Genomic DNA, 14,873 nt, shown 5'->3' on the forward strand with positions numbered 1-14,873 from the left:
AAAGAAGGAAGGAAAGAAAAAAAAGAGAGGAAGAAGGAGGGTTAATTTGATTTAGGGAGGCAGTCTCCCCTCCTATACTTTATTTGTTTGGTACCTTGCTTCCTTCCTCCTTTCTTCTATGCTCTCCTTCCCTCTCATTCCTCCCACTCCCTCTTCCATTTACCCTCCTCCCTCCTTAGGTAACAGGCTCCTTCTTACCCAGTCTCCTTTATTGTAGGACACAAATAAGAAGGTGACCATCATGTAGGCACATTTCAACAGGTTCCATTTGTTCCTTTTCTTGGGTGGTTTCTTGGTGGGGATAGTAGTTGGGGGAAGCTTAACTGGGAGAAATAGATGGAAATGACTAACATTGAAGGCATTCCCTCCACGTCTAGAAATTCCTGCTCTTTCTGAATCTCCCTTCCCAGCACAGATCTCCCTTCAAACTCCATGCCCATATCTCTGCATGCCTCCTGAACTGAAATGTTGGTCTATCATTGCTGGGTTCCTACAACCTCTCTTCTTCATCCCCAAGGCACCAGCCTCACCAGCTGTCCTGTTGACTACTGTTGTTTCACCTTCCTACTCCATACTTCCTCTCCCTCATACCATCTCCCACAGGGCCTGACCATGTCACCTCCTTGTTTCAAACCTAATGTGGTGTACAATTGTTTTTAGCCCACCCAACATTCTTTCCCTCTTTTTTCATTTTTCAAAATTTTTTAAATTTTTAAATTATAGTTGGCATACAATATTATATTAGTTTCAGGTATACAGGATAGTGGTTAAATGTTTATGTAAATTATGAAGTGATCCCCCTGATAAGTCTAGTCCCCACCTGACACCATACATAGTTGTTATATTATTATTAACTATATTCCTCTGCTGTACTGGTTTTTCACTTTAATTTTTCATGAAAATGTTACACACAAAAAACTCAAAAGTATTACAAATAAACTGTTAAATTTAAGTACAAAATGGAAACCAGACTTGAAAATTCCCTGAGCAGAAAAAAATGTTTTAAGCCACGTAAGCCAAACTAAACCTAGCTTATTTCATGAACATAATTGAAACTTAAGTTATTTCTGATAATCATAAAAGAAACTTGTAACCTTTTCAAAAAACGTTGAGATAATTACTTTTAAGCAATCCCCTGCCACCTGGAAACCTCCGTTGTAATAACCATCATTGTAAAGAGTGAATAGCTTCCTCATTTTCACTTTATTAGCCATCCTGTAATGTCATATTCATGAGTTTCATGCCAGTTTTGAATTTGAAAGCTCTGAGTTCAAGAACTTTTTTTACACGAACAATAAACCTTTACTTAATACTATTTTATTGATCTAGTGGTTTTAACTTTGCTATTTCTGGATTTTTGACTAAATACACCTGTCTAAACAGGCCCAAAATAAAAAAATAGAACACTGACCAGGGTAAATGCAAATCAAAAAAGAAAAAAAATAATAATGTTCACTGTTCTGACTTTTTATCTTCCTTCCTTCCATTCTCTTAAATGTGTGCAGTTAAGATGATAAATTTCCCTCTAAGCAAAGCTTTGGCTGCATCCTCCAGAGTTTGATAGTGATATTCTTACTGTCATTCAATTCAAAATTCTCATTGTTTTTGTGATTTCTCCTTTGGCCCATAAGTTATTTAGAAGTATATCTATTAATTTGTAAGTTTGGATTATCTAATACTTTTTATTGGTGATTATAGCCTAATTCCATTATACCCAGAAAGATACTTTAAATGACTTCAATCCAAAATGGATTGAGGCTTGCTTTATAAACCAACATATAGACAACTTTGGAAAGACAAAAATTTCATGTTTAACAAACTCATAAATAGAATCACAGAATAGTGGTTACCTATAAGGGGTGGGGGGAGGATGAAGAAGGTAAAGCATGAAGAAGGCAAGGTGGTCTGAATGCTTTGGATGTCCTTCAAAGGACATCCCCTCAGGTACTGAAGCCCTGACCTTGGTTACCTGAAATATTCACTTTTTTTGTAACCCAGACTGAAGGAACTCATTGTCCTCTAGATTCCATGCACTTACCTTCTTCTTTGCAGTCATTTGTTTCTTCTAAAGATGGAGGAGGGGGAGGAAGAGGAGGAGGAAAAAGAGGAGGAAGAAGAGGAGGAGGAGGAAGAGGAGGAAGAAGGGGAGAAAAAAGAAGAGGAGGTGGAGAAAGAGAAAGGAAGAAAGAAAATCATTAACAAATTGTGAAATGGATGGAGACCAAAATAACAGTGCTCTAGATGCCCTGGGATAAAAAGAGAAGGGAATGCAACTCACCTCCTTGCTTCCCTTGACCCCAGGCCCTCTCCTGCTTCATGGCCTCTGCACATCCTGTTCCCTCTGCCTGGAATACCCTTAACCCTCATACACATAACTGGCTCCCTCACCTCCTTCAAGTCTGCTGAAATGTCACTTTCTCTGATCACCCTTTCAAAACATATCAACCTCTCCCACACTGCATTTTTGCCACCTTTACCCTACTATCTGCATAGGACTTTTCAGTGTCCAACAGATTTAACCTACATTTTTTCTTTCTCTTCTAATTGGTTCCATCTGGATATGGATTTTTGTCCATTCTATTTTCTGCTATATCTCTAACATCTAGAACAGGACTTAGAACAGAGTAGCTAATATTAATTAGTGTTTGTTGTTGGATGAATGAAAAAATATTAAACATTTATGATGCTAATGATAATGATGATGACAATGAGTGTAGGATTTGATGATATCTAAAGTCTCCTTTAACATAAAAAAAAAACTAATAACTATTTCTGTATACAGGAGCAAAAACAAACAGTGGGGCCAAATAACAGTTACCACTTACCACTTAACACTTGGAGGCTCAGCAAACCTATGGAAAACAATATTCAAACAACATATAACATACAAATTGAATTACAAAAGGCAGCATAGTAAACACCCCTAGACCAACAGCTTCAATAAGTTCACCTCAAGCTACCTCTCACCTTTTCTCACTGCCCCTCCCTGAGGACATTGATTCCTATTGTATCATAACTATTTGTCTGTCTCTCCCATCAAACTATGAGTTTATATGGTGGTACAGCATATCAGCTTCATTTTTTGGATTTCTGCCACCCTCCATGGTTCTGGCATACGCTAAGTGTTAAAGAATGTTTTCGCCAAAAAAACTTCTCCACCAAAATCCCCAGGCATGCACAGAGTGAAATATTCACCTAGGATCTCTGATGTTGCCCATCCAGAAGGAAGTATGGTTTGGAGGCAAGACCATGATCATGGTGACAGACAAATTCCAGGGTGTTGAGTCCAAGAGACCATGAGAGATGAGACCATAAGTAGGAAAAAAAAATCACATGATCAGAAGGCAGGCGATTGGGAGTAAATGGCAGCAGAGCCCAGGTGGGTCATGGTGAGCAGTTAGGACTTATGGCAAGGAACCAGGGGAGACCACCAGATGCTTTGTCATATGGGTCAGAGGCGAAATCTAATGACTTAAATGGCTTGCATTGGTTGAGAAGGCAGCCACCACTCCTTCTTCATGTACTTAGTGTCACCATTTGACATACCTTACATACCTCAGACGAATAATGCCTACCTTGTGAAGAAGTTTTGGGGGGAATACATAACGTAATATGTTAAAGTTTCTGCTTCTGGTGTCTGGTGCCTAGAAAACTCTTAAAGACTTTAAATTATGGTCGTCATCATCATTATCATAACATTGTCCTTATCCCTGACTTGATAAGGGGGTTGGTTCTCCTGAGGTACCCCATCTTTCTGAAGGGGAAGGTAATGCAGATTTTTTTCCAGTCTCTAGGCTAAAGAGGAAAATTACCTGAGAGATAATCCATGGCTAGGAATAGACCCTTGCACAAACATAAGAAAGCAAACATGGCAGAAGGAGGGAGGGGCAGGGATGGGAAAGAAGAATCTTACGTTTCAATACTGATGAGATGTGAGCAGCAAGGAGGAGAAAATCCAGTAGGAATCATTGACATCAACAGAAACAGAGGGGAGAGGACAAGAAAGGTATTAATGACTCCTTCTTAGCTCATTTCACCATGGTGGTTCTCAAGAGAGCCTCACGTAGGAGGGAAATCTCTCAGATTTCATGGGATTGGCTGTGAGCCGAGGTGGGTGATTCTAGATGCTTCTACTGTACTTGTCTCTTTGGATACACATTCATCCAGGTGGCCAGAATCCCCAGGTACCTGATTTCCTTGGGTATTCATCCCATTTGGTCATGAACCCACCTACATCCCAGGCACACTCTTGATATTTTCCATTCAATCTCAGGGTGTGTGGACCCAAGCAGCTCATTCTGAGCCTCATTCAGAGGTGGAGACAGTAGATTGGGACCTCCCTTAGCAGAGGATCTCTTGTAACCTGGTTCTTAAATTGAGAAGAACCCCCAAATCCCCTTCTCTTTCTTGTTTTCTCTTCTTTCCAACATCTAAAAACATCCAAGTTACCCACAGAAAAAAAAGAAATAACTTACTTTTCACTGGAGGGTGCAACAGAATCAGAAGTAAGAAGTCCACATGGAAAAGAGTGAGCAAGAGAACAGGATCAACCTTCACACCCACTGGTACATTCCATTATTCTTCATTAAATATTCTTCAAATGATTAAGTTTTTATCTGTACTAATTATAGATTCACAAAATATTGCAAAAATAGTACAGAGGGGTCCTGTGTACCCATTGTCCAGCTTCCCTCAGTGGTAGCATCTTGCCAGTAAGTTGACATGGCATAATACTGTTATCGACCTTACTCAGATTTCACTAGTTTTTTTCATGCACTCATTTTTTGGTACTTTATTAAATATTCATCAATCTCACAGTCATAGGGAGGCTCTCTTAAAATAATGACATCATTATCTTGCTTTATAAATGGAAGAAGAAAGATTCATAGTCACTGAGGGTGTTTAGTTTAGTGATCCAAAGCAGGTGAATACCATTGAATCACCACCTCTCCATCTCAAGAGGAGAGGGGAAGCAGGACTTGAGATGAAAGATCTGCAATTGCATTTGTCTACTGCACCTGCATGCCGGAGCTAGTTCACAAAAGACGATGGTTAAATTTGGGGGGACTTTACAAGCTGGCTGTGAAACCATTAATAGCTTGAAACCAATTATAGTTAAAGTATTTACACCATAGAAATTGGCAATTGCTCCAAATTAGGGCTCCCTTCCCCACCCATCACACACAGAGATGTCTGTTAAACTTCTACCAGCCTGCCACAGCTTCCATTCTTCACTGGAGTCTGTTAGCACTGATTATGCTCCTGACCCCAGGCCAATGTCTAAATGCCAGGGCCCATCCACAGAATTTTGGAGGAGTTTCCATGCTTAGAAGGCATTCCGAGAAGGTAATCTCAAGGACACAAACCCAAGACTATCATAGTACTTACTTTCTTCTTCTGTCCTATCTGGAGGTGAGAATGCAGGGAGCCAGGTTCCAATGAAGGTGCAGAGTAAAGAGAGAAATCAACATTAAGGCTGGGATCCTAGACCCTCACCAAGGAAGTGTCCCTGACCAGTCAGAGGAAAGCAGAGGCAGAAGTGCTACCAGAGATGAGGCAGATAAGACTCACATTTTATCATGTAGTTCATCTTTCTCTCTAAATAATATAGATGAGACATCCATCATGTGCATGGTATGGAGGACACATGGAAAGCTATGTGAGCAAGGTCCCAACGCACAGGGAATGTCAGTGAGCTGAGTCTAGTCAGAGAAGCAGGAAACAGAGTCATACACTGAGCACTGAGTACAGGTGGGATGTGTGTTTCTGGGTAGACCTGCAGGATACAATGGGAACCTATAAAGGCGATAGTTGCTGACTTTTCGGGGGGTTCCAGGGAAGGCATCTTACAGGATTTGTTGCTGGGTCTGAAACCTGAAAGATGAGTAGGGGTTAGCCAGGTGAAAACATCTGGAAAGGGAGAGAGTAAAGCACCCCAGGCAGAGAGAACAGTGTAGACATGGTGTTGGGTGTGAACGCGTCCATCTGGAGTTTTGGAAGGATCAAGAGAGACTCTCCGTGGGGCACAATAGTAGAAGAAGACTGTGGCATGAGAGTATCTAGAGCTAGAGAATGCAGGAAGTTGAAAGGTGCTTTATGTAATTCTTGTTAGTTGCCACTTTGCCTTTGATGCACCGTTTCTTTCCAGCGCTCAATTTCCCCATTTGTACCCTGAGTCAGATAATCTCCAGACCCGTAAGTCCGTGACTGTCCTGGACCACCTCAACTCCAGGTCAGAGGTCTAGGTATTAGGTTATTATGCCTAATCATGATTATATTACATTGATCTTGGCCTTCATGGCCATTTCACATGTGGAATAAAAAGCATGTTTTGCATTTTTATAAAATCTAGCTGCCTTTTGAGGAGCGAGGTTCTGGTTCACAGAAGGCTGACATTTATGAGTTAGTGGATTATTTGAGAGTGGGCATTAGGGAGAGCTGAGTAATTCAGCCTGTTAGAAGAAATAGAGAGATGAGGAGTGAGCAGATCCACTTAAGTGGAGAAAGTCATCTACTCAGGGTTGTCACTACTCTTGACACTCTAATCATCATGAAAACTGGTTATCATGAATATGAACAGATTCCTTGTGGGAACCAGTGAAGGAGAGTGCTGCTTTCAGAGTAAGGAGAAAACAGACAATTCAAAGTGGAGAGAACACTCAGAAATTGTTATCTCATAAGTAGCAGAAACCATAAAGAGGGCTTTGGACTCCAGAATCCATGAAATGGTGGGTTGAGGAAGTTGAACCAATTTTAATCAGCTCTCTAGTACCTGAGTTTTTAATATATTTTTTTTCTTAACATCATATTGCTAGCCCTACTTTAAGGGGAAGAAGACAGACTTTTCCCTGGTCCATATGCTGGCAAAGAATGGAGCTGGGTTGAAACTCCAGGCACATCTGTTTTGACAGCCTAGCTGACATTCCCTCTATTTAGATCTCTAGATCCAGGTGCCTTCTATGTAGCAGAGTCTGAACTGTGATTATGGCCAAGATCTCAAGTGGACACAGGTTCAGCTTTAACTCCCACATGGTGATAAAGTAATTCCTTTTATAATTCTTTCTAGAAGAGAGAATGTTTCTTATAATTCCTTTTATAATTCTTTCTAGAAGAGAGAATGTTTCAAAATGATGCTGACATGTTGACAACACCTCTCTAATCATCCTTTCTACCAAAGAGAGAACAGCTTCCAGACAAAGAGTCTCAGCAGAAAACAGTATCACATTATAATTTATTAACATTTTGTTTTCGTTATACTTATTTTTACAGTTGTCTCTTCCTTATAGCAAAGGATATTGGCTTTATACTTACTCAAGTGGTAAAGACTTTCCTTTTTGGGCATATCTATTTAAGTAAAATACTGAGGCCATTTAAAGAAAAATATAAATGATAGCATTGGTAGTACATGGATGTGACAGGGACACCTATTGGGGTTCAGTCTATCTGTGAAAAATGAGGACTCATTTTTTTCCAGTCATCCCATTAACAAAAATCAAAAAGGTAGATAATACCTTATGTCGCCAAAAGTGTGGGGAAATAAGCATCCTTGTAGGCAGTTGATGAAAGTGTAAATTTGCTAAACCTCTGTCCAAAGATAAAATGCCCTCTGACCCAGTCATTTCCCTTCTAGGAATTTATCTTACAGATATGTATATGCAAAATAAGAAAAGCAATGACTGTACAGGATGTTCCTTGTAGCATTGTTTGCAATGGAATAAAAATGAACTGAAATCAAAATATATTGGAGAAAAAACAAAACATCCATGAACAGGAGATTTGTTAACTTACATAAGCATGAATAAAATATTATTCAGGTATTTGAAAGAAAGAGGTAAAATTCTAGTGCTGAAATGCATATTTTTAAATCAAAAAGTTGAGAATATACATATACGTGTGTGGATATATCTTGTAAGAATACACAAGAGACAGTAATGGTGGTTGTTTCTAGAGAGTAGAACTGGAAATGAGATGAAGAGGAAGATTTTTGACTCACGTCTTATGTTTCCTCAGATTTTCCCATGTGCATATACTATTTTTATAACTTAAAAAATCTACAACATAATAATTATTAGGTAAAATTTCTAGCTCTAATGTTACATACTAATAAAGATTTCTATTACCTCAAAGCTCAAAGAAATGAAATATGATTGGATACTATCCGAATGGTTCTTCCAAAATAAATCAATAAAATCTAAATTAAATAAATGAATAAAATGTTCATTTTAACTGAATAAGTAAAAACATAACTGACTCCATAAGTCTGTATTCCCTTGTAGACAGGAGAAAAGAAGTACCAGGAAAAAGAGAATACTCACACTTACCATCCACAGACAACCTGCTCATCATACCTGAAGAAGAAGACAAACCAAATGATGTGCAAATGCAACAGGAAGAAATATCCCTAATTAATACAGTTATCCAGTTCAACAGATTTAACAAAATCTCTTCTTTGGAAAGTATAGCTATGATGCCTCAGGCACATTTTATGGTTCCCTCAATATTCTCACTGTCCCTTTTCCCAGCCCCACCATTACTAGCAGGCATCACTTGTCTCTCATCTAATTTAATTTTTATTTATTTGTCTCTGTTCTCCACTAATTTCTGAGTTCTTCAAGAGTGAGCATGTCTGATCCATCTTTGGGTTTCCATCACCCAAGCATGAGTCCAGGTATATATTAGATGCTCAGAAATTCTTGCTCAAAGTTTCCCACCCAAGTTCATAGTACGAGGTCACCATGAGTGTGGCAAGGTATTTACCTAGGATTCCTGATAGCAGCCCATCCAGAAGGAGAGTCAGCATGAAGGTCAAGGTTACAGACATGGTACAGAATGGTGGGATCAGGAAGTCACGGAGATGAAGCCATAAGAAGAAAACCAAAAACAAGATCAGATGCTGGGCTCTGGGGACAGGTTGGCAAGGACAGTTCACAACAGGTCGTGATGAGTGGCTAGGGACTAAGACTCAGAACCCTGTGACATTCTGGGGAGTCTCTGCATTTCATTTCAGGAAGAGCTTAAGTGAACTGGGACACAGTCACAGACCATTCTTCAATCATGCTTGGAAGCAAGGAAGGAAGCATGCTTCACTGACTCTGGAAAGAGGTGCCAAGGTCTTTACTACTACTGACTTCACATCAGCCCTCTTAGATCAAAGAATTGTCCCCATGTTGCTGGTGGGGATAACTGAAGCTCCATGAAATTATGTAGTTTACAAAGATTCATAAAGCTGATGAGTGAAAGTACAAGCACTGAAGCTCAGGTCAATTTGATTTCCTCTATAAACCCTCCATTTCCCCATCTACAAAATGAGAATATTAATACCAATTATGGAGTTTGAGCCAGACTCTGTATGCACTGAAGGATTCTACTACGTTTGTTGGTGGAAATTTTTGTATTCACGTAGCTCACAAAACCATCTTCCATATCACTTAAAGTTATCAGGTGGTAAATACCTAATGTTGTCAGGAATATAGGTGTGAGATTAAATGGTTGATATCCAAGTTATAAATTTTGCTGACTAGGTGATCTTGGGCTGGTCACTGGACTCTCCATGCCTCTGCAAAATGGGGATATTGTCTCTCAGTTGGAGCCATGGTGAAAATGAAGGAAGATAATGCTAAGAACATGGAGTTCTTAGTCTAATTTCTCAAGGTAAACATTCAGTAAATGTTAGAAATAGTAACATGATGTAAGTCACAACAGTATAATCATCATCATCATCATCATCTTCCTACATAGGGATGATTGTGTGCATATGTGTGTAGTAGGGGTAGGGGATAGAAACAGAAAGAAATATTGAACCCTGGTTTTGGGTGAAAAGTGTTTCACATCTATGATTGCATTTAATCACATGAAGTAGGTACAGAGAGGCAAAATGACTGCTCCAAGGTTGTCCCGCTAAAAAGGAGCCAACCTGGGTGTTGTGGAGACAGTTTGGAAGAAGAGTCAGAGACTGGAAATGTGTTATTTACATGGATAAGAGAGAGGAGGAATGGCAATGCTAGCATCCCCCACCCCTATCTCCATGGCTATTTATTAAATTGTTTCTCCCTACAATTGGCTTTGTAATTTATTAATAGTTACTATCAGGTTAGTAAATACAAGCTACAGCCAACTCCCACATTCAGCCTCAAAGCCACCACCGTGTTCTCAGCTATTTCTTCTAAAGTATCTTTTTCTTATCCTCTAAAGTATCCTTTTCTAGTCCCTAGAGAAAGAAGTCTCGGAATCGGTCGGGTGTGTGCGCCCTCCCTTGTGTGCAAGTCCACATCTGCTTCTGATGTTCTTATTACTCCAAGCACCAGACATTCTGCTAGGAAAATTCTGAACTGCAGGTGTTTCTTACAATACCTGGGCTCTGAAGACAGAGGTGCATGATGCTGAGCCTATGCCCTTTCTACTGGTTATCATCCTACTTCTTGACTTAGCCTCTTGCCTACCCAACTTGCAAACTCAATCATAAAGCTGTGGTTTCATTTCATCAAACTGCCTGTAGAAGAAGAAAGATGCATTGAAGGTCAACAGAAATTTCCTATCAGACAAGGGCAATCAGAATCTAAAGGGAGAGAGATGGAACAAGTCTTACCTTTCAGCACTGTCGACATGCAAGCAGCAGGAAGGAGAAGACCGATGGTGGCCGATGGGGATATTTTCCCAGTAAAGATTCAGAGAGAATATGAAATGAATGAAATCATCCTTTGTACCCCATGTTACCCCATAGTTCCCGAGACAGGATAGGGAACCAGAATGAGAAGCTGTGACCCATTTCATTCTATGAGCCCTAGACCCCTTTGGAGGCACATTTATCTCAGAAGTCAAGAAACCCTGGGTATATCGGTTGCCTGGATCATCCAAGTCTTCCCCACTCCACCTAAATTTTGGGAGGTTGGCAGAAGGAGGGTCTCCATAACAACCAATCACCATTTCCACTTCTCACCTGGATATCAGAGTGGTTAATACTTGGAAAAGAGGGAGGCTTATCCACTCTGAACCATGTCTTTCTCATCTAAAATCCACCAATGAATATACACAATCCGATCCAATTCAGTTGTACATTTTAGAGCAGAAGGTAACCGATCCTACTGATAATCTGATCAAAGCTATGAAGCCCATATCCCCAGAAAACCACACAGGTTCTCTCTCTCATACCCAGTCTCACACAATTACAGAGACTTGCTGACCTCTCCAAAGTCCATCCAGTTTCCCCCCAGGAATCTGCAGACTCTGGGTTTGGAGCTCGTATTAGAATTGAGAGCATCTTTGAATCTACCCAGGTTGAATGGTGGTTAGCAGTTTCGCCTCTCCTTTTTGCCCCTTTCTTCTCTGGGTTGAAGGGCTCCCTATTCCAGTAGGAAGCAAGAGATAGTACTTACATTTGACTGGAAGGGACAATAGAACAAGGAGTCAGTGAATCAGCATGGAAAATAAAAGCAAGGAAGAGTAGGGTTAATATTAACATTATCCACCTCAATTTCACATGCATTTCTTTATGCCTTCATTTTCCTGCCCATTATATGGGGAGGGATTTCATGAGAGACTATTTTTATGTAGTTATCACCACACAAAACTATTAGTTATGTTCTTCCCCCAAGACAAAACCTGTGTCCCACCTTTCCTCCACAATTTCCTGTATAGTTTTAAGATCCAAAGGAATCTAAAAGGAGTTAGCTATGGGAATACAAACTTAGGGTTTCCACAGTTCTTACTTTTTTCTTCAACTGCGACTGGAAGCAAAGGTGTTAGCCATTGGATCCAGCAGGAGTAGGAAGCAGAGAGCAGAGAGAGAATTCAGCATTAGACTGAGATTACTGCAATGACCAAGGAGACCAGAGCTGGACATGTCACTGGAGACCAGCTAACCCACCAACTTGTATCATCAAGGCCACTTGAGTCCATCCATTCATCCACCCATCATTCATCCATCATCCATCCATCATTTATTCACTTATCCATTCATCCATTATCCATCTATCATCCATATATCATTCGTCCATCACCCATCCATCATTTATTCATTTATTCACTTATCCATTCATCCATTATCCATCTATCATCCATTCATCATTTATCCATCATCTAACCAACTAATATTCATTTGGTACATACTCTGGACACCAGTGTATGCTGGCTCTGGGGATTCAAATGAATTAGACTGAGCCCTAGCCCTGTGAGCATTTGCAAGACTGGCTGGGGAGAGAGCTACTGGTACAGAAGTAAACAAGACATACCTCAGGCTGTGCTCTCATGGAAGCTGTGACCTCTGGATGTCATGAATATTATACAGGCTATTCGGACTTGGCATGTCCAAAAGATAATTTGTGGTCATCGCCCTCCCATCCATCAAAAATTAATGTTTTTTTATTAATAAAAATAAATATCCATGAGTTCACACTGACATAAATAAGTACTTGAATAAACAAATGGGTGTGGGTGGGGGGAGAGAAGATTCAGCTCTTCCTTACAGAAGAATTCCAACTAATACATGTAGAAAGAAGAAGAGAAATAGAAAATCACCATTGTACAAACATGACAGCAATAATTTTTGCAGGCAATATCCACAGATGTATGCTAAGATTGGTGAGCAAATGTTTGAGGAGAAACAGGATATTTGCATAGTTTCCGACTATGTCCCCCTGGATATTTATTAATTACAAAGGGGCAAATAGTAACAGTGGAGACACTGGCAGATACCACCTTAACCAAGTGATCAAAGTTAACATCACGGGGAATGAGACATATCAACATTATGTAATCCCCAACAAAATGTACAAGAATCACCTCTGTGGTATTCCTGCCAAAAATGTAAAACCTCAATGTTATCACAAGAAAACTTATGACAAGCTCAAATTGAGAGACATTCTGCAGACATCTGACCATGGCTCTTCAAAAGTCTCAAGGTCATGAAAGATGGACACACTTTAGTCACAGATTCCAAGAGGAAATCACAAGAGTAAGGAGATATGATAACTTGGTACCATGTGGGATGCTGGACTGGATCCTCAAATAGAAAAAGGACATTCGTGGAAAAACTAGTGAAATTAGAGTAAGGTCTATAATTCAGTTAGTAGTTTTGTGCTGGTATTCAGGTCTTGGTAAGACAGTAACATTAAAGGAAGTTGGGTGAAGTGTATTCAGGAACTCTGGCTGTCTTTGTGGCTTTTCTGTAAGTCTAAGATTACTTCAAAATAAAGTTTAAAACATTAGTTTGCTCCACAGTACTTTCCTATATCAGTTAAGGGAAACCTCAATCATCCAGTTGTAAAAAAAAGAAAAAGAAAAAGAAAAAAGAAAAGGAAAGGAAAGAAAAGAAATAAGAGTCTTTCCTCGTCCATCCATCTCATCTGTCACCAACCTCCAGCATCTCACCCATCATTCAATCCCATGAACTTGTGCTCCCAAATGCCTCACAACCTTCTACATATTCCTGCCTCCACCCTGATACTTGCAACAGTCTCATAACTGGGATCCTTGCTTCTATTCTGTTTCTTGTCTATTCTGTTCCCACTCAAGGGTAATTGTTTAACACATACACACACCTAAAATTCACACTCTCCTGATGAAAACCCTTTATTAGCTTCCTTTTGCACCTGTGATATCTATACCCTTAATATGACCCACAAGACCCTGTGTGTTCTGGTTCCTGCCTCCTCTCTGCTCCTCCTTGTAACATCCCCACTTGCCATGCCCCTCACCCCATCCACCATGCTCCAGACACACCACCTTCTCTCAGATCCATGCAAGGACCCAGCACCTTCCTGCCCCAGGACTTCTGCACATACAATTTCCTTGCCCAGAACTAACTTCCCTAACTCTTTAGCTGGCTATCTCCTACATGTCGTTGAGGTGTCTGCTAAAATGTCATTTATCCAGAGAGCCCTTCTCTTAATTGCCACACTAGGGTGTGTTTACTTGTGTATCAGAGTGAGCGAGGATATAAAAACTCAACTTTGTGACAAGACTCTGGTCCTCTTCCCAACATATAGTGTCTTTATATTGTGGAGGTCTCGGGTCTCACTAGAACTCTGTGCCCCTACACAAACAAACTCATCAACAACATACAGCCATCCTGCGGGCTGGAGAGTCTTATGGGGCCCACTGGACCAGCAAGGACAGTGAGGCTTGTTTAGGCAACGTGGCCCCGCCAGGCAGAGTCTGTGACAACACAGGATGCAGACGCCAGTCTGTCTATCTACAAGGGCAGCAGCCACGGTGCCCAGGACTCCTCTGTCCCACCATCCCCACCAAGGGAAAAGCATAGAGGAAGTCTGAACCTGAAACAAGGAGCCAAGTAACACTTCAGGAGCCAGTGCAAGGTCAGAAGAAGTGGAAGGGAGACCAGAAGCGGGTGCGGGCATTACCTTCCCGAGGAATGCAGGCTTCGGCCAGTCCCAGGAACAGCAGAATCGGCAGGGCCATCTTCAGGAGAGGCTCTGAGCTGTGCATGGCAGGGCCAGGGTTGGGGTAGATGTCCTCTTTCTAGGACAAACAGGACTCTACTCGTGCCTATTCTCTCAAATCCCAAGGGCAAAGCCAGCTGCCCACACAGGCCCTGTGGCAGACCTAGAGGACCAGCAGGCACCCAGACTTGTGCCCACGCCACCAGCTGCTGACATAGAACTGCTTCTTCCTGCTGGCAGCTGTTTATTGATCTTAAAGTGTCACTTTAGGATAATTTCAGGGTGAGCATACCTGCCATGCTAGGACCTGCAAGCCAAATTCTGCTTGTCTCCTGTTTTGGTGAAACCAATGAGCTAAGAGTGGTTTTTAGTTTTTAGTTTTTAACGGTTGAGGAGGTAAAAAGACAAAAGAATATTTCATGACATAAAAATGATAAGGAATTCCAGTTTCGGTGTCCATAAATAACATTTTATTGG

At 40.7% G+C, this 14,873-nt stretch overlaps 1 protein-coding gene across 1 annotated transcript in view; it reads right to left on the bottom strand.

Annotated features, from left to right (window-relative positions):
- The window catches only part of EDDM13 (epididymal protein 13), a 17,919-nt gene extending 3,477 nt beyond the window's left edge, over window positions 1-14,442 (bottom strand). Inside the window, exons 1-4 of the mRNA XM_025049643.1 lie at window positions 14,358-14,442; window positions 2,826-2,852; window positions 2,039-2,065; window positions 199-323 (exon numbers count right to left, since the gene is read on the bottom strand). Coding sequence (XP_024905411.1) covers window positions 199-323; window positions 2,039-2,065; window positions 2,826-2,852; window positions 14,358-14,442 — 264 coding nt within the window. The remainder of the gene's footprint in view (window positions 1-198; window positions 324-2,038; window positions 2,066-2,825; window positions 2,853-14,357) is intronic.
- Window positions 14,443-14,873: the final 431 nt, after the last annotated feature.

This window comes from Pteropus alecto, unplaced genomic scaffold (genome assembly GCF_000325575.1).
Source record: "Pteropus alecto unplaced genomic scaffold, ASM32557v1 scaffold326, whole genome shotgun sequence".
NCBI lineage: Eukaryota > Metazoa > Chordata > Mammalia > Chiroptera > Pteropodidae > Pteropus > Pteropus alecto.